The sequence below is a fragment of the Lissotriton vulgaris genome, chromosome 6 (genome assembly GCF_964263255.1).
Source record: "Lissotriton vulgaris chromosome 6, aLisVul1.2, whole genome shotgun sequence".
Classification (NCBI taxonomy): Eukaryota; Metazoa; Chordata; class Amphibia; order Caudata; family Salamandridae; genus Lissotriton; species Lissotriton vulgaris.
The window spans coordinates 21877079-21895912 of record NC_141694.1 but is presented as its reverse complement, the minus strand read 5'-3'; the positions used below and the strand labels follow the sequence as shown (position 1 = coordinate 21895912).

Genomic DNA, 18834 nt, shown 5'->3' with positions numbered 1-18834 from the left:
CTCTTTCAAGCCTTCTTTGGCCAGGTCAGTGAAAATGCACAAGCATGCTCGTCCAGATTCTAATGGCTGCATTCACAAGAGTAAACTTACCCTTTTGTGTAAGTAAATGATTTTTTTCAATTTCCAAAGAAATTTTAGGAATGTAGAGGCTATGCACTCATGGCGGAGACTCCGCACATAAAAGATAAGCAGTCGGAAAGATACTACTAGTAAAATCGCTTTGTGAATTGCAAAAAATTGTAAACTTAAAGTGCATGTTCACCATTGTGAATCAGGCCCTAAATGTCTTTACAGACAGTGACCTGTGTTTTCAATATTGTACCGCAGCAGCAGCAGCGCACTAACATTACTGCAATAATCTCTGTGACACCCTCCCATTTCTCATATCTGAGGTCCTGTTTTGATCTAAAAGAACTTTTTTATGGATGTTGCATGAAACATAAATACAACAGTCAGAAAAATGACTGTAATAGACTCACACTTCATCCACATTAAAAAAAGGTTTAAAAGAAAACGGTATTTGAAACAATCTGTGTAAGAATTAATCAAGGTCAACAGGGCAAGACTCTGGAGACCAGATCTGGCTCTCTCAGAGAGGGAATAAATAAGGAAGGGAGTTAGAGGATTATTAGCTAGGCTCGCCCTCCAAGAAATAGGTCAAACAAAAAAAGGTTTCTGTTTCCAGATACCTAAGAGCCTTGCTAGAAAAAGCAGCCAGCACACACTGGGGTTGACTGTGAGAAATATGTTTAATGTGTATAAAAAGGAAAAATTGTTCCTTTTTTAGGTGTCCCCTCACTCACCGGGGTTGCCCCACGGTGACATGCTTCATCATTGGGGCCATCCCAGTCCTCTACGGGCTGGGGCGTGCTACGACTTGCGAAGTTACGTAGGAGCACTTTTAAGGACTATGTGTGGTGCATGTGTATTTGTGGGGAGTGGACTATGTGATGTGGGTTAAAAATACCTGCCCAGTAGGTTTTCAATAAACTTTATTCTGACCTCTAGGTGGTAACATTAAAAACGGGGTGGGGAGATAGGCTGCCCTAAACTTAATGTGTCCAGATGTACCTATCAACTCCTAAGTCGACATGTTTCGTGCATACCCCAAGCACTTCTTCGGGACTACACAGGGACCAGCCCTGTGTTCGCCACTCCTTAGCTCTTTCAATGAGATATTATCGAAATTGACTTTCAACTGCAGCAAACTCTACTAAGTGCATGCAATAATACCTACGTATTTTGTTCCAAAAAACACGTGGTTCCTGAAAGATAAAAAACAACTTGAAAGGTCACGGGGTGAATAATCCCTTATATTATCACACACAGTTGTAGGCAGAAAATGTGATGGTTTTCTGTGATCTGAAAGCGGACTTGTTGACCGTGGTTGTTTTCATGCACAAAAACGTGATTCATTTCGTGCATTTTAACGTGATTAAAAAACACACCTCGCTCAGTGACACACCCAAGCATTCATCTGCCATACACACTCATACATACTTTTCAAGAGACCTAACTGGGCCCCATGGAGTCGGAGGGGTATCGGTATCCTAGCAACTCTAGTGGGAGAAAAACAAAGTTGGTAAATCACCCAACAATGCGCGCCGGTTGGCGATGTTAAAATGACCCATAGGCGGTCCTTGGTGCCCTGTTTTTACTTACTTGTGCTCCGGTTACCTCCTGCATTCAGGCACCTACTTGTGTCCCTCCGGTCCGGATGTTATCGGACTGAGGGTTTCAGTGTTGTTTTTAAGGAGATACCGTTCGCGGTTTGTTTGCGCTGGCGTGGGTACGCCCTTACGTGAACTAGAGCGTGTTGTTCCATGCTATCTCACGTATTCGTGGCGGCCATCTTTGGGGTACCGATTTCGTTATCTGTTAGGAAAAATGTAAAAACCAGAAAGGGTCAAGGCAGCAGACCAGGTCAAGCACTACAAGTTCCAAGTTTCTAAGATTTTGGGTCGGTGCAAAACTTCTTCCTACACCTGCTACCAGTCGGTGTTAAGGTCAAGGGATCCAAATACAAAAAATGGAAGGTGCACTCAATGAGAGTCCAAAGGAAGAAAGTATATTATAAATCTTCTTCTTTATTAGTAGTTTTTTTTCCACATACAGGCACAGCCAACGCGTTTCGTTCCTTTAACCATATGGAACTTCGTCAGGGCGAATTGATATAGTATTGAAATCGGGATCTATACAAACACGACTCGTGGATTGCAAAATAGGGACCTCCAATAGTTCAAAGGCATGTAACCATTTATATAGAGAAGGTGCACTCCACTGGATAACCTGTAGAGCGTCCAGTGATGATTCTTATGCTATGCCTCTTAGTCTTCAGGGTTCCGGCGATCTAGGTGGGAAACTGGTTCAAAGTGGGGTGGGTGTCCACAGGCAATCTAATAGTTGCCAAGACGATTTCCTGTAATTCCCCCTAGTGCCAGGCTCCAGTGTCGGTATCAGTACAAAACGGAAGGGTCACCGGTCCATAATACAACTCGGTGTTCGCAGTAATGACAACAGTGCACCTGCAGTTGGGTGCTCAAGATTACAGAAGCGTCTCGTGGCGGCGTCCCGGGACGCACTGTTGTCATTACTGCGAACACCGAGTTGTATTATGGACCGGTGACCCTTCCGTTTTGTACTGATACCGACACTGGAGCCTGGCACTAGGGGGAATTACAGGAAATCGTCTTGGCAACTATTAGATTGCCTGTGGACACCCACCCCACTTTGAACCAGTTTCCCACCTAGATCGCCGGAACCCTGAAGACTAAGAGGCATAGCATAAGAATCATCACTGGACGCTCTACAGGTTATCCAGTGGAGTGCACCTTCTCTATATAAATGGTTACATGCCTTTGAACTATTGGAGGTCCCTATTTTGCAATCCACGAGTCGTGTTTGTATAGATCCCGATTTCAATACTATATCAATTCGCCCTGACGAAGTTCCATATGGTTAAAGGAACGAAACGCGTTGGCTGTGCCTGTATGTGGAAAAAAAACTACTAATAAAGAAGAAGATTTATAATATACTTTCTTCCTTTGGACTCTCATTGAGTGCACCTTCCATTTTTTGTATTTGTTAGGAAAAATGTACTTAATTGGAACTGTACGGGCTTAATTACACCTCTAAAATAATTTAGGGTGTTGTATGGGGAATTTAGCGTATTATCAGGGTAAATGCTGGCCTGATCATTTTTAAGTGCATAAACTCGAAAAATTATTTAACGCACCAGGTTCACCAGTTATGCCCTATAGGTTATTTATAATCTCTCACATTCATGAAATAATTTGCTAGGAATGGCACAAAATGCCATGATACCCCATCATGATTCATGCAACAGTTCGGGTAGATGGTAGTATTTACATATATGATACTCTATGAGTCTTTTACACTATGGATCAGTTCTCGTCTAGCATACGTTTACCATTTAGGTAAACTGTCCCCAGGGGATATCGTCATTTAGTCCCACAATGTGTGAGCGGAGTCTGAACACCCAACGTTGCTCTTTTTCCAGTAGTTTCTTTTCCATGTCAGCATGGGGCTGTTGAATTTCCAGAACTACCCAACGCATATCATTGGGTGTGTGTGCCTTTTCCAGGAAGTGTGTTGTCATTTTTGTATTTTAGTGTTTGCACCTGAAGTTACTGCGATGTTCAACCATTCTTGTGTTTACCTTTCTGGTTGTCATTCCTATGTAGTGCAAATTGCAAACACATGTGATCATGTATACGACCCCTGATGTATTACAGTTTGAGAAGTTTTTCAAATCCCATACGAGGCCTGTGTTACATGTCACCTGTTTGGTAGTTTCAGTAAGGTGGCATACACTACAATTGGAACACGGGTGGTGTCCAACTGGCAAAGGATGTAAACGTCGGATAGGGCCTTCCATATTCCTCGGACGTGTATGTACCACTAGATCCTTTAGATTTTTCCCTTTCCGATGACTGAACATCGGTTGGGTGATGTTCAAACCTCCACTGTTCAGTGTTTTCCCATGTTTTTTTACAATTTTTGTTACCTGCTGCGAAGCTACCGTGTAGGTAGTGATACAGATGGGTCTTCTTTCAGAGGTATCTGTTGGTGGTTCCTGGTGTGCGACAAACTACACCAAAGACAGTATCCCAAAAGGATTGTCCAAAAAGCAAAGAAAAGAGCATCCAATAATAACAGGGATGCACTACTGGAGTCAAAACCTAAGGAACCACCAACAGATACCTCTGAAAGAAGACCCATCTGTATCACTACCTACACGGTAGCTTCGCAGCAGGTAACAAAAATTGTAAAAAAACATTGGAAAACACTGAACAGTGGAGGTTTGAACATCACCCAACCGATGTTCAGTCATCGGAAAGGGAAAAATCTAAAGGATCTAGTGGTACATACACGTCCGAGGAATATGGAAGGCCCTATCCGACGTTTACATCCTTTGCCAGTTGGACACCACCCGTGTTCCAATTGTAGTGTATGCCACCTTACTGAAACTACCAAACAGGTGACATGTAACACAGGCCTCGTATGGGATTTGAAAAACTTCTCAAACTGTAATACATCAGGGGTCGTATACATGATCACATGTGTTTGCAATTTGCACTACATAGGAATGACAACCAGAAAGGTAAACACAAGAATGGTTGAACATCGCAGTAACTTCAGGTGCAAACACTCAAATACAAAAATGACAACACACTTCCTGGAAAAGGCACACACACCCAATGATATGCGTTGGGTAGTTCTGAAAATTCAACAGCCCCATGCTGACATGGAAAAGAAACTACTGGAAAAAGAGCAACGTTGGGTGTTCAGACTCCGCTCACACATTGTGGGACTAAATGACGATATCCCCTGGGGACAGTTTACCTAAATGGTAAACGTATGCTAGACGAGAACTGATCCATAGTGTAAAAGACTCATAGAGTATCATATATGTAAATACTACCATCTACCCGAACTGTTGCATGAATCATGATGGGGTATCATGGCATTTTGTGCCATTCCTAGCAAATTATTTCATGAATGTGAGAGATTATAAATAACCTATAGGGCATAACTGGTGAACCTGGTGCGTTAAATAATTTTTCGAGTTTATGCACTTAAAAATGATCAGGCCAGCATGTACCCTGATAATACGCTAAATTCCCCATACAACACCCTAAATTATTTTAGAGGTGTAATTAAGCCCGTACAGTTCCAATTAAGTACATTTTTCCTAACAGATAACGAAATCGGTACCCCAAAGATGGCCGCCACGAATACGTGAGATAGCATGGAACAACACGCTCTAGTTCACGTAAGGGCGTTCCCACGCCAGCGCAAACAAACCGCGAACGGTATCTCCTTAAAAACAACACTGAAACCCTCAGTCCGATAACATCCGGACCGGAGGGACACAAGTAGGTGCCTGAATGCAGGAGGTAACCGGAGCACAAGTAAGTAAAAACAGGGCACCAAGGACCGCCTATGGGTCATTTTAACATCGCCAACCGGCGCGCATTGTTGGGTGATTTACCAACTTTGTTTTTCTCCCACTAGAGTTGCTAGGATACCGATACCCCTCCGACTCCATGGGGCCCAGTTAGGTCTCTTGAAAAGTATGTATGAGTGTGTATGGCAGATGAATGCTTGGGTGTGTCACTGAGCGAGGTGTGTTTTTTAATCACGTTAAAATGCACGAAATGAATCACGTTTTTGTGCATGAAAACAACCACGGTCAACAAGTCCGCTTTCAGATCACAGAAAACCATCACATTTTCTGCCTACAACTGTGTGTGATAATATAAGGGGTTATTCACCCCGTGACCTTTCAAGTTGTTTTTTATCTTTCAGGAACCACGTGTTTTTTGGAACAAAATACGTAGGTATTATTGCATGCACTTAGTAGAGTTTGCTGCAGTTGAAAGTCAATTTCGATAATATCTCATTGAAAGAGCTAAGGAGTGGCGAACACAGGGCTGGTCCCTGTGTAGTCCCGAAGAAGTGCTTGGGGTATGCACGAAACATGTCGACTTAGGAGTTGATAGGTACATCTGGACACATTAAGTTTAGGGCAGCCTATCTCCCCACCCCGTTTTTTATGTTACCACCTAGAGGTCAGAATAAAGTTTATTGAAAACCTACTGGGCAGGTATTTTTAACCCACATCACATAGTCCACTCCCCACAAATACACATGCACCACACATAGTCCTTAAAAGTGCTCCTACGTAACTTCGCAAGTCGTAGCACACCCCAGCCCGTAGAGGACTGGGATGGCCCCAATGATGAAGCATGTCACCGTGGGGCAACCCCGGTGAGTGAGGGGACACCTAAAAAAGGAACAATTTTTCCTTTTTATACACATTAAACATATTTCTCACAGTCAACCCCAGTGTGTGCTGGCTGCTTTTTCTAGCAAGGCTCTTAGGTATCTGGAAACAGAAACCTTTTTTTGTTTTCTCTCAGAGAGGGCCCTGAAAGGCCAGGCCCCTGGGTCGGAGCCCACTTTGCCCATGCCTTAAAACACCTCTGCCTGTACCATGCTCCTGCTCTCTCCTTCACTACCATCCTGCTTGCCGCCCCATTCTATGCTTTCAACATGGCCCCTTTTCTTTGAAACCCCGGCTTGTCTCTTTCTCCTGTATATCCCAACTTTACTACCGGCGCCTTCTCTCCTTTCCACCTGTGTCTCTCTTGCTCCATGTAATGCATCCTGAAACAGCCAAAATATGGCAAATAGGCGGTAAATAAAATGCCAAAATAAATAAATGGGCTGAAAGATAGTTCTGCTGTCAGAGGCTTAACATGCAAAATCTAATTTCTAAATTCTTCACTCAATAAAGAAGGCATAACCAGTGGATCTGAACAGCAGCTGAAGAATGTCAGTGAGGTTATGATAATATTATTTTATGGTAATGTTTGGCTGTGTTGTACATTTGCTTAAAGTAAGGGGAACATTTACCCAGTTCAAAAGACTGGACCTTCCCCACAGAACAGGCTTAAATCCGCTAACAAACAGGTGCTCACTCCCTGAGGTACTACTGTCCAAAACACCAGTGCTTAACCCCCCCGACACTCATGACGGAGCGGTTCCGTCATGAGCGCCGGTTGGGCTGTGCTTATGACAGAACCGTTCCGTCACGACCACGCCCGGTTTTTAGAACCTTCAGAGCAGCGCGAAAATTCGCGCCGCGCTGAAGGTGTTAATTTGTAAATGAAAAAGCACCAGTGCCCAAAGCTCTGCTCTGAAACCTGTGGCCAGTGCACTTCAATGGGTGCATACGGAATACCAAGGTTGTGTACTCCTAAATCCACCTCATGCCTCTGTAATCCACTTTTATCTCACTCATGCAGTGCATGCTTTCTTTCCAAGGGACAGTTTGTCCGCTTTCTCCACTTTTCTTTTTTTTCCATCTGTTGCCCTCTGTAAATATCATGCAGAAAAATAAGTGCTGCTCGCCCTATGTGGGAAGGGTATGCCCAGACGTGGGTCCCTTGCTCACTTTGCCACTGGATTCAAGCTAGCCTGGTTGATGACGGCTGATTAGCCAGAAACCGGTCCCAGGATGCTTGATTCCAGTCCAGGAAAGACATGGCTTGGCAGTTCGAGCTGACTGTTCCCATGAGGCACAGGGTCAGACTGATTTCATATGGCCATGTCTGAACTGGGGTGGCTGAGTGAGCTGAAGAATGATGATGGATTGAACCCAGATCAGTTGACTGGGGGTGAGTGCTTGCAACGTTTAACACTCCATCCATCATCCCCTTTGTTTTTGCTTTGACAAATGTTGTATTCACAGTGGCCCAGGACATATTAAAAAGAAAACAGAGGGGCAACGTGAAGAATGGCAATTGGTCCTCCTTATCCTTCAGGGACTTGTCGACATGTTTCAGCCTTGAAAAATAATTCATGAGGCTTTCTTCAGGACCATACAAAGTGAGAAGAATGTGCTGTGGCAAAAGAACGCCATGTGTATTAGTTTCAGCACACACGCTAAGGTGTGCTGTGCATGCAGGGGTGTATCCATACTTACCGTCCCATCGTCTTTTTTTAAACGCTAGCTACGGGTTTGAAGTAGCGGTAATAGATCTCGGATGGGGCAGACTCCTGTAGTCAAACATGGATTCAGGTATCGTCTAGATTCCGAGAAGACCAGAGTAGGTGCAGAGGGCGGGCGGTCAGCCTTGATGAATGTTTGACTACAGGGGTCTGCCCCATCCGGGATCTATTACAGCTACTTGAAACCCGTAGCTGGCGTTTCAAAAAAGACGATGGGACCGTAAGTATGGATTCGGGCTATTCACTTCTCTATATCCTCCTCTCCCTTAGTGTCCTTCACCGGCCTCCTCATTTATAGACCCCCCGCCCCCAGATCCTGTTTTGGCCACCATCTATTTAAAATCTTAGAGCCCTATTTTGGCAAACCCCACCTTACGGTTCTGGGCGATCTAAATTTTCATCTAGATGATCTTTGTTCTAAGGACACTCTTTCCTTGGTGGACCCCCTGGCCGCATGTGGCCTTCATCAGTTGGTGAATGGTCCTACCCACCTGGCTGGCCATACTCTTGACGGGGTGTTCTCTAATGACCCCAGACTTTCCGTGGGCCCCCCTATTCCCTTGGTCTGGTCAGACCATCTGGCGGTTCCTTTGGAACTTAAATCCCTTCTCCCCCCCTCACCTCAACATGGTTCTAGTAACAAAGAACTCAAACGGAATTATAGGGGTATCACTAATGAATCTCTTGCCCCCCTCTTAGCGCAGACCTCTAGCTCTCCCATGAAGGATGCCAGTGATGCTGCACTGGAGCTTGCCAACTCTATCTCCAGAGCAGTAGATCTTTTAGCCCCTGCCTCTCTGCGCTATTCAGCTAGGCGTAAACCTTCTGCCCCCTGGTTTACGGAGCCTCTTAGACTTCTGAGGCAGGGATGTAGGAGGCAGGAGAGGCAATGGCGGAAAACTTGGAACTCCACAGATAGAGAAACACATAAGCTTTTGCTTGGAGAATATAAGACTAGGGTCATTAAAGAAAAGCAGGACTACTTCTGCAGGCTTACGTCGTCCCTCACCTCCTCTAGGGAACTATTTAAGATCGTTGATTCTTTGTGTTCTCTACAAACTCCCGATCCTATCATAGGTTCCCAAGAGCTGTGCGACAAGATCGCTCAGTTCTTTCATTCTAAAATCGTTGACATCTCTCTCACTCTGGAAGCACAGAGAGATCAAATGTGCTCCCATTCTTGCCCGACTCAACCTGTCTTAGAGTGCTGGGCTAAAGATCCCTCCAAGAACCTGACCAACTTCCCGCTCCTTACCCTCGATCAACTAGACTCGCTGTTAAATAGGACAAAATCGGGTTCGCCTCTGGACCCCTGCCCTCTGAAAGTCCTGTAGGATTGTAGGGACACCCTGTTACCCCCTCTTCTGGAGGTGATGAACCGGGCTATGACTCAGGGCCTATTCCCAGCACCCTGGAAAAAGGCCATAGTCAAGCCATTACTTAAAAAGCCTACTCTGGACCCAGAAATCCTTAAAAACTTCCGACCGATTTCTTTATTGTCTGCTCCAGCTAAAATGCTAGAATCACATCTTAATCAGCATTTGACTGCTTTCCTCGATGCCTCTGGGTTCTTGGACCAGTCTCAGCATGGCTTCCGAAAATTCCACAGCACCAAGTCGGCGCTCACGGTAGTGATAGACAATATACGATCAAAGGTCGACCGAGGCCAGACCACTCTTTTGGTCCTACTCGACCTGACCGGAGCCTTTGATACCCTATCTCCCTCAACTTTAACAGCCCGTCTGAGGGAGATAGGGGTGGAGGGCCCAGCATTGAGTCTTTTGTCTTCTTTCCTCGACCAGAGAGAGCAGAGGGTCAAGCTAGGAGAGTTCCTCTCCCCTGCTAAGCCTGTGCAATGTGGGGTCCCACAGGGGTCGGCCTTGAGTCCGACCCTCTTTAACATTTACGTGGCCCCACTTGCCAGGCTTGTAAGATCACAGGGGATGGAGGTGGTGTCATACCCCGACGACACCCAGATTATGGTGTCCCTCTCCCACTCGGTGAGTACCTCCGCGCTCAGTTGCAGGAACTGCATGCAGGCAGTCTCCGAAAGGATGATCTCAAACGCACTGAAGCTGAACGGAGAGAAAACCGAGGTCCTGATCTTCGGTAAAGATCAAGACATATGGTCCAATGACTGGTGGCCTCCGTCTCTTGGAGCCTGCCCTGTGCCGTCAAACTCCGCCCGGAATCTTGGTGTGATCATCGATACCTCGCTGGCCATGACACGACAGGTCAATAGAACTGTGTCCACCTGTTGGGGAGTTATTAGGGTTCTCAGGAAAATCGCCCACTATCTCTCCCCTCAAGCCCGCAAACAGACCGTGGTCGCCTTAGTTGCATCACGGCTGGATTATTGCAACGCATTATATGCAGACACCAATAAAGGCCTTATCCAACGCCTCCAGACCATCCAGAACGCGGCTGCCAGATTTGTCCTGGATGTTCCTAACACCGCCTCTGCTACTCTTGCTAGGAAGAGTCTCCACTGGCTTCCGATCCAGTCTAGGATTTCTTTCAAAATCCTATGCCTGGTCTTCAGTGCTCTATCCGGCGGTTGCTCTGAAGCCATAAGCTCCCTCCTTAGTCCCTATACCCCTAGTAGAAGCCTACGTTCTGCTAGTAAGAACCTTTTATCCGTCCCTCGGACAAACAAGGTCAGATGGGGCGGAAGGGCCTTTTCATCTGTGGCCCCTAGACTGTGGAACGCCCTTCCCTCTGAGATTAAAACCCAACCCTCTATGGCCCTTTTTAAGAAAGCCCTAAAGACGTGGTGTTTCACTAAGGCATATCTGTAAGCATGCTCTCTGACCTTACACTGTATTTGGCTAGGCGCCTTGACGCCCGTTGGGCTAAGTAGCACTATATAAATCTAGCTTCATTCATTCATTCATTCATTCACATGATGCATCAGACTTGAGACTTACCTCATGCTCATGGCACGTCTTACTTGAGACTCACCTGCTGCACATTGTGCGTCCTACTTGACTCACCTGCTGCACATGGTGGCCATACTTGAGACTTATCTGCTGCACATGGCGCGTCAGACTTGAGACTTATCCGCTGCATATAGCCTGTCAGACTTAAGGCTTACCCGCTGCACATGGCGCATCAGTCCGCAGGTACTTGTGGTGGATGTCCCAGGCTGCGCGGTGCAGGAGCTGGCAGTTTGTCTGCTGGGCCTCGGCTGCCCAGTAGTCCTCCAGCTCTCTCCACAGCAGGAAGTTGTGCACCATCTGAGCACTTTCAAACCTTGGGAGAGGATGAGAGAAAGAGAAGTAAGACTAAGAGAAGGAGACGTACATCTTACTGGCCTCAATGCCTAGACTGATGCTGGCTCAGAGCTGCAATACGCTGATGTAAAGACCGAGAGGCAAATCTTTGAGAGCTGTGCAATATGTGTGAACCACGCAACGTGTTATTTGCATGACACAAATGTGAGAAGTTGGCCTGGCATATGCTGTCCACTAGTTACAGTGGGCACCTTGCACCAGTCCAAACAACCCGTTAGAGGTGATAGGTTAAAGACAACCTTATTTGAGAGCTATCCTAGTGGTAGCTGTGGAGAACAGCCTTCAGGCTAAGTCTTGAAGGAATGTAAAGCAGCTTGTTTTACCAGTCTATAATCTCTTGAATGGCTAAATGAAAGGAGAACCACACCAGGTATATATATAAAATATATGTATTTATTACTAAACACTTCCCACTAGTCTCTTTATGAGGCTAGAGGTCAAATTCCAAATGTTACACTTAGTTTATCACAGTCAATTAGCACAATATACGTTAGGCCCTAGGGGTGAACCAAGCCATATATTAAGAAAGTGGTATAAGAACCATGACTTGACTAGAAACAAGGCCTAGAGCCTTTAGAACACAGCCGCAAATCGCTGTTAGCTTCTATGGGGAAAGTCGGGGTTGGAAATTTAAAGATTAAGGACACAATTAGGAGAGGACTTTGAGCAAATCTCTTTAGACTTAAGGGGTTCTAGAGCCAACACCCATGGGAGCACCAGAGTACTCGAGTTACCTCACTCAGGGAAACCAGGTGCATAGGTGTCTTTTGGTGTCGGGAATCGTCGTTGCTTTCAATGGCGATCTGCTGCAAAGTGCTGCTGCCATCGAGAAGAAAAGTGTCCGTGTGATCCAAGCCTGGATCGAAGATGTGAGGAACCTGAAAGCAGAGGGGACAGAGTCTGGTCACTTGCCAGTGACCAGGGGCATGATAGACGAATGCCCACTGATGTCAGGTGTTTCAGGTGTGAAGAGGTGAAGCTTGACTCTGCAGCCACGAGGACCAGGAGACATCGACGATGACCAGGAGCTGGATTCGAGCTGTCCCATGAAGGATGTTGAGTGCTGCGGTGTTGGTGCCAGGATTAGACCCAACAAGCCTTGACAACAGCAAACCACGCTGGAAGAGAAAAGATGCTTCAGTGCGGACCAGCAAGATCCTGGGGACTCACCAAGTGGTGGGGAGTCAGAGCACGTCTGGAGCAACCAGGGAAACCCAAGGAAAGTCAAAGTTGCCTTCTCAGGGACCCACCAGTCAACGGACCAGTGATCACGAAGGTACCTCGAGTGAAAACACAAAGGGCCGACTCACGGAACACTTGTGGAATATAGGCCAGCAATCCTCGGTGGAAGAGGTGCTCGGGGTCTGGGCTACAAGTACCCAATGCACATCCTTAAGGAATGTCGAGAAGCTAATGCACTTGCAAATGTGCACAGTGTCCAGGGGTTCCTGTTCCACGGTACCCACGAGGGCTACTGGTCTCAGCTTTGCTGGGGACTCGGTTTGGTCTCTGCGAAGTATGGAAACTCACCCCCTGTGTTGCAAATACTTCAGAGTCTGGCGGGAGCTTCGGAGATACAAACCGGTCAGATGCGTCTTTGGTGCCTGCCAAGAAGGGGAGTAACTCCTTTACTCCAAGGGAGATTCTTCCGTCATCTAGTTGTGTAGATCGTTGAAGTTCCGGGATGCTGTAGCAGAGTTTCGTCCAGGGGTAATCTAAATTCCTGTAGTCATGAGTTCCTTCCTTATACCCAAGGAAGGGGTTTGGACAAACTCTGGGGACCCACCTATGGGTGAGTCTGCAAGGGGGGTGGCTTCACCCATTTCCTTTGTCCAGTTTCGCCCCAGAGCTGGGGCTGGTAGCCCCTGCAACCGGTTTGAACTGGGCTATGCACAGGGACATCAAATGTGCCCCCAGTGCAGACTTCAAAGCACTCTTGGGGTGCACCCACCCAGCCCCAATACACTAAAGCCTGTCTGGGAGGTGGTTACACCTCCCTGTGACAGGGAACCTAGGAACCTATTGTCCAGGCCTCCTCTGCCGGAGTTTCGCCCAGCAGCAGGAGGCCAGACTCGTGTCTGTGGCTGTGGCATCCATTTTGTGATGCCAGGGCTCTTTTAAACTGGTACTGGGTGTACCGGTGTGGACATGTCTCTCCCTCTAGAAGGGTGGGATCATACGACTGGTTGTATGATTCCAAAGTGTTTGACACCAAACATGACATGTTTCCTTGCAGCCATTCCAAAGTTAGCATTTACCACAAGGTTATAATGCACTTAAGAGTATATGGTCTGGCTGCATCACAGAACAACCCCGGAAAATAGATTCCGAAGGCTGCAGAGGCGCCCTGCTCATGCATGGGCACCCTCACACACAAAACCCAGAACCCTGCCTTCAGGATTGATAAGGCCTGCCATAGGGGTGACTGATAGGTTTATATATGTAGTGATTTAAGGTAGATATAGGTAACCTATATCTAAGTAGATCTCGTTTCCCGCCGCTTCCTGCCTGCGGTTCCGCCCCCTCGCCAGACGATTGGTGAACGCGACCCCGCCTCGGAGCTGACCCGCCTTCCCGGCTCCCTTCTTAAGGGGACCCTGCCCGCACCTGGGGAGCGACCACTGCGCCTCTGGCCTGGTCGCTCCCTCGCTCCTCTACGCTCCTGCTCCAGAGCCCCCTGCTGACTAAGATCTTCACCGCCGAGCACCGCCGAGCACCGCCGATAGCAACGCCCCAGCCGCCGCAGGGCCGCCCGCTCAGCCTGATCCCGTTTCCCGCCGCTTCCTGCCTGCGGCCCCGCCCCCTCGCCAGACGATTGGTGAACGCGACCCTGCCTCCCAGCTGACCCGCCCTCCCGGCTCCCTTCTTATGCCGCCCCCTCAGCGACCGCGCAGCGGACGCGCGCAGTGGGAGCACCGACTGAGCGCCGAAGGTGCGCCAAAGGTAAGCCCGTCTGCGCCCGTCCGCGCCTGGACCGCGCCCAGTGCCAGGACCCCTGGCCCCCGCAGACCCCAGTCCACCCGCCGGACCAACGACGCCACCGAACTCTACGCACTCAATGCCGGAAGAATCCCGGGGTGCTACCGAGCCACCCCGAGACGCACCCACGGACCCTTCTGCTGCAACGCCTGCAAGTTCACCTGCATCCGGACCTGCACCACTCCAGCAGTGCTCAAGACCTCGACGAGCAACAGCAGCAGCCACCTAAAGTGCATCCTGCTCAACACCCGCTCCGTCCACAGACACGCCGTCGAGCTCTGGAACCTGCTCGACACTACTTCACCAGACGTCGCCTTCCTCACGGAAACCTGGATGAACGCCTCTTCTGCGCCCGACATCGCCATCGCCATCCCAGACGGCTACAAGATCATCCGAAAGGACCGCACCAACCACACCGGAGGAGGCATCGCCATCGTCCACAGGAACACCATCCGCATAATGACCAACACCGACGACACCCTCGCAACCGCCGAGCACCTGCACTTTCAGGTCCACATCAACCCCAAGACCACCCTCAGAGGCACCCTCATCTACAGACCCCCGGGACAACGCACACAATTCAGCGAAGACATCGCCGACTTCATCAGCCCGCACGCCCTCTGCTCCGCTGACTACATCCTCCTAGGGGACCTCAACTTCCACCTGGAGAACAACAACGACCGCAACACCACCACCCTGCTGGACAACCTCGCCAACCTGGGACTCAAGCAGCTGGTGACCACCCCCACCCACTACGCCGGACACACACTCGACCGCGTCTTCTCATCCAGCAAGGACATCGCCTTCAGCCACGCCACCGGACTCCACTGGTCGGACCACAGCTGCGCCCACTTCAGCTTCGGAAGGACCACGATCCACCACCACCAGCAACAAGTTGCACGCAGGAGCTGGAACAAGATCACAGCCGACCAGCTCGCGACCTCCCTGAACATGAACCCTCCCACCAGCACAACGAACCCTAGCCAGGCGGCCACCAACCTCACGAAGTGGATCAGCGACTGCGCAGACGAGCTCGCCCCCCTGAGGACCCCGCCCAGCAGACCGGGTAGCAAGAAAGCCCCATGGTTCACCGACGAACTCAAGAGCTCCAAGAAGAACTGCCGAGCCCTCGAGAGAACCTGGCGCAGAGACCCAACACCGGACAACATGACTGCCCTCAAGCTCGCCACCCGTAAACACCACCAACTCATCCACGCCACCAAGAAAACTGCATTCAAGGAACGACTGGACAACAACGCACACAACAGCAAGGAACTCTTCAACATCGTCAAAGAGCTCTCCAACCCCAACGCCGGAAACAACGACATCACCCCTTAGCAAGACCTCTGCAACTCCCTCGCCTCCTACTTCCACAACAAGATCGCGGACATACACAACAGCTTCAGCACTCAACCGACGAACGCCACGACCGAACCACCGCCCCCCACCACCACCCTCCGCGCCTGGACCTCGATCAGCACCGAAGACACCGTCCGCACGATGAACTCCATCCACTCCGGATCTCCGACCGACCCCTGCCCTCACCACGTCTTCAACAAGGCCGACGCTGTCATCGCACCCCACCTGCGGGAAGTCATCAACACCTCCTTCGACACCGCTACCTTCCCGGAGAGCTGGAAGCACGCCGAACTCAGCGCCCTACTCAAGAAGCCATCGCCCGACCCCACCGACCTCAAGAACTACCGCCCCATCTCGCTGCTCCCGTTTCCTGCAAAAGTCATCGAGAAGACTGTCAACAAGCAGCTGGCCGCCTTCCTCGAGACGGAGGAATCCCTTGACCCCTCGCAGTCCGGCTTCCGGGCCAACCACAGCACCGAGATCGCCCTGATCGCAGCCACCGATGACATCCGAGCGCTGCTCGACAACGGAGAAACAGCGGCCCTCATCCTCCTCGACCTCTCCGCGGCCTTCGACACTGTCTGCCACCGTAGCCTAGTACAACGCCTCAGCAACGTCGGAGTCCAGGAGAAGGCACTGGAGTGGATCACCTCCTTCCTCGCCGGAAGGACACAGAGAGTCCGTCTCCCTCCGTTCAGATCTGAAGCCACCGAAGTCATCTGCGGCGTCCCTCAAGGCTCCTCGCTCAGTCCAACCCTCTTCAACGTCTACATGAGCCCCCTCGCAGACATCGCACGCCAGCACAACCTCAACATCATCTCCTACGCCGACGACACCCAGCTGATCCTCTCCCTTACCAACGACCCCGCCACCGCCAGAGCCAACCTTCACGAAGGGATGAAAGAGGTAGCCGAATGGATGAAGAACAGCCACCTGAAACTGAACTCGGACAAGACGGAAGTCCTCATCCTGGGATCCTCACCCACCGCTTGGGACGACTCCTGGTGGCCCCCCGCCCTAGGCAGCGCACCCAAACCAACAGACCACGCACGCAACCTGGGCTTCATCCTGGACTCCTCCCTCTCCATGACCAGACAAGTCAACGCCGTCTCCTCGTCGTGCTTCAACATCCTGCGCATGCTACGTAAGATCTTCAGGTGGATCCCCACCGAGACCAGGAAGACGGTCACCCAGGCCCTCGTCACCAGCCGTCTGGACTACGGCAACTCCCTCTACGCCGGAACCACCGCCAAACTCCAGAAGAGACTCCAGCAGATCCAGAACGCCTCAGCACGACTCATCCTGGACATCCCCCGTCGCAGCCACATCTCCGGACACCTGAGAGACCTGCACTGGCTCCCGGTCAACAAGAGAATCACCTTTCGTCTCCTCACCCACGCACACAAAGCCCTACACAACCAAGGCCCAGGATACCTCAACAGCCGCCTCAACTTCTACGTTCCCAAACGCCAGCTTCGATCGACCAGCCACGCCCTTGCCGCCGTCCCCCGCATCCGAAGAGCCACCACAGGGGGACGGTCCTTCTCCTACCTCGCCGCCAAGACATGGAACTCCCTCCCGACCCACCTCCGCCTGACCCAGGACCACCTCGCCTTCAGGAAGCAACTCAAGACCTGGCTGTTCGAGCAGTAGCGGACCCCCCTCCCCCAGCACCTTGAGACCCTCTGGGTGAGTAGCGCGCTATATAAATGCGATGATTGATTGATTGATTGATTGAAGTAAGGGGTGCATACACAACCATAACCAGGCTGCAGTGGCAATCCTGTGGTGTTATTTTGGAAGGCTTCCCAGGGGTGGCATAATGAATGCTGCAGCCCCTGGGAGGCCTCTGGGGTACCTATGCCCTGGGTACATAGTATACCATATACTAGGGACTTATAAGGGTACCCTAGAATTCAATCTGAGGTGTACTTAAGGTACTGGGAATGAATTTAGAGAGGAAGCAGCTAGGCTTGGGTCCTGGATAGCAGGGCCCCAGCCAGACTAAAGTCAAAAAACAGCGAAACACCAGCAAAAAATGGGGTTAACCATAGTAAGCAGATCCTACTCTCCTACAACAAACCTCTAAGCAATATTTTTGGAGCCACGCAAAGCCACTTTGCGTGGCTTTGAATGTTTTTCACAAATATGGAACAATGCAAACCAAATGGCTGCACTGCGTTACTCTGTGCCAGGGAGGTGTTCCACGAGTATTGCAACTCTCATGGGTTTCGACACATTCCCAGATTTACCAAACCTGTTACACCTGGAAATGCACCAAAAAGGTACAGCTCCCAAGGAGAGGCGTAACAAGAAGAAATATCATAATTTCTCCTCGTCACTTCCTCCTTCTACGCGTGTTACCAAAACGGCGTACACTACCTGGAAGGAGGTGGAGCTCAAGGTTCATGTGGAGATGTTAGGATTACCTGATAGGATCTGTGCCGCGACAATGTCCATGAGTGCCCAGGATTGGAGTCAAAAGCACTGGAACCTGGAAAAATGTCCCAGCCAGCTGCTCAGAAGAGGAAAGGCAGGGGGCGTAGGAAGCCTGCCCCTGAATGTACCTCTAGAGAAATGGATGGGGCAACTGTGGTGGCTTTCCTGGAGTCCACTGAAGAGGGCATTGCTGGATGGCATGTAGAAAAAGGACCAACAAGAAGGAGTTTTGTAGGGCACAAAGAGTGTGCAACCCTTAAAATTTGAGGCAACACGCTGAAGCCCAAGGAGCAGGTGATACCTCTGGTTGTCACCATACGTACTGGGAGGACAGCCTCTGTTACAGTGAGCCTATGTTTCCTGTGCATGGGACAACAAGGGCCTTAGTGGTCCCCCAATGCTACAGGGTCTTCCTACTGCAGTTGGCACACAAAAGACCCCTGACAGGACACCTGGGCCAAGACAAGACCTTTGTAAGGTTTGTCCCACACTTTTATTGGCCAAGAATCAAGGCTTCCTCACATACATTTTGTAGGACTTGTACAACCTGCCAGGCTGGTGGGAAGGCAGGAAAAAGGCTTAAGCCCCCCCCCCCGCCAGTCATTGGCACACACTTTGAGATGGTGGGCATCAACATTGTAAGGTCTATGGATCCCCAAGGCAACAGGTATATCCTGGTTTGGTGGATCATGCCACTACGTACCCAAAAGCAATCCCTCTGAGG

At 49.7% G+C, this 18834-nt stretch overlaps 1 protein-coding gene across 1 annotated transcript in view; it reads right to left on the bottom strand.

The window, feature by feature from the left end:
* LOC147706721 (uncharacterized) overlaps positions 1-18834 on the bottom strand; it is a 507439-nt gene that overhangs the window by 90904 nt on the left and 397701 nt on the right. The window contains exon 13 of the mRNA XM_086925573.1: positions 11135-11292. Within this exon, the coding sequence (XP_086781699.1) occupies positions 11135-11292 (158 nt within the window). The remainder of the gene's footprint in view (positions 1-11134; positions 11293-18834) is intronic.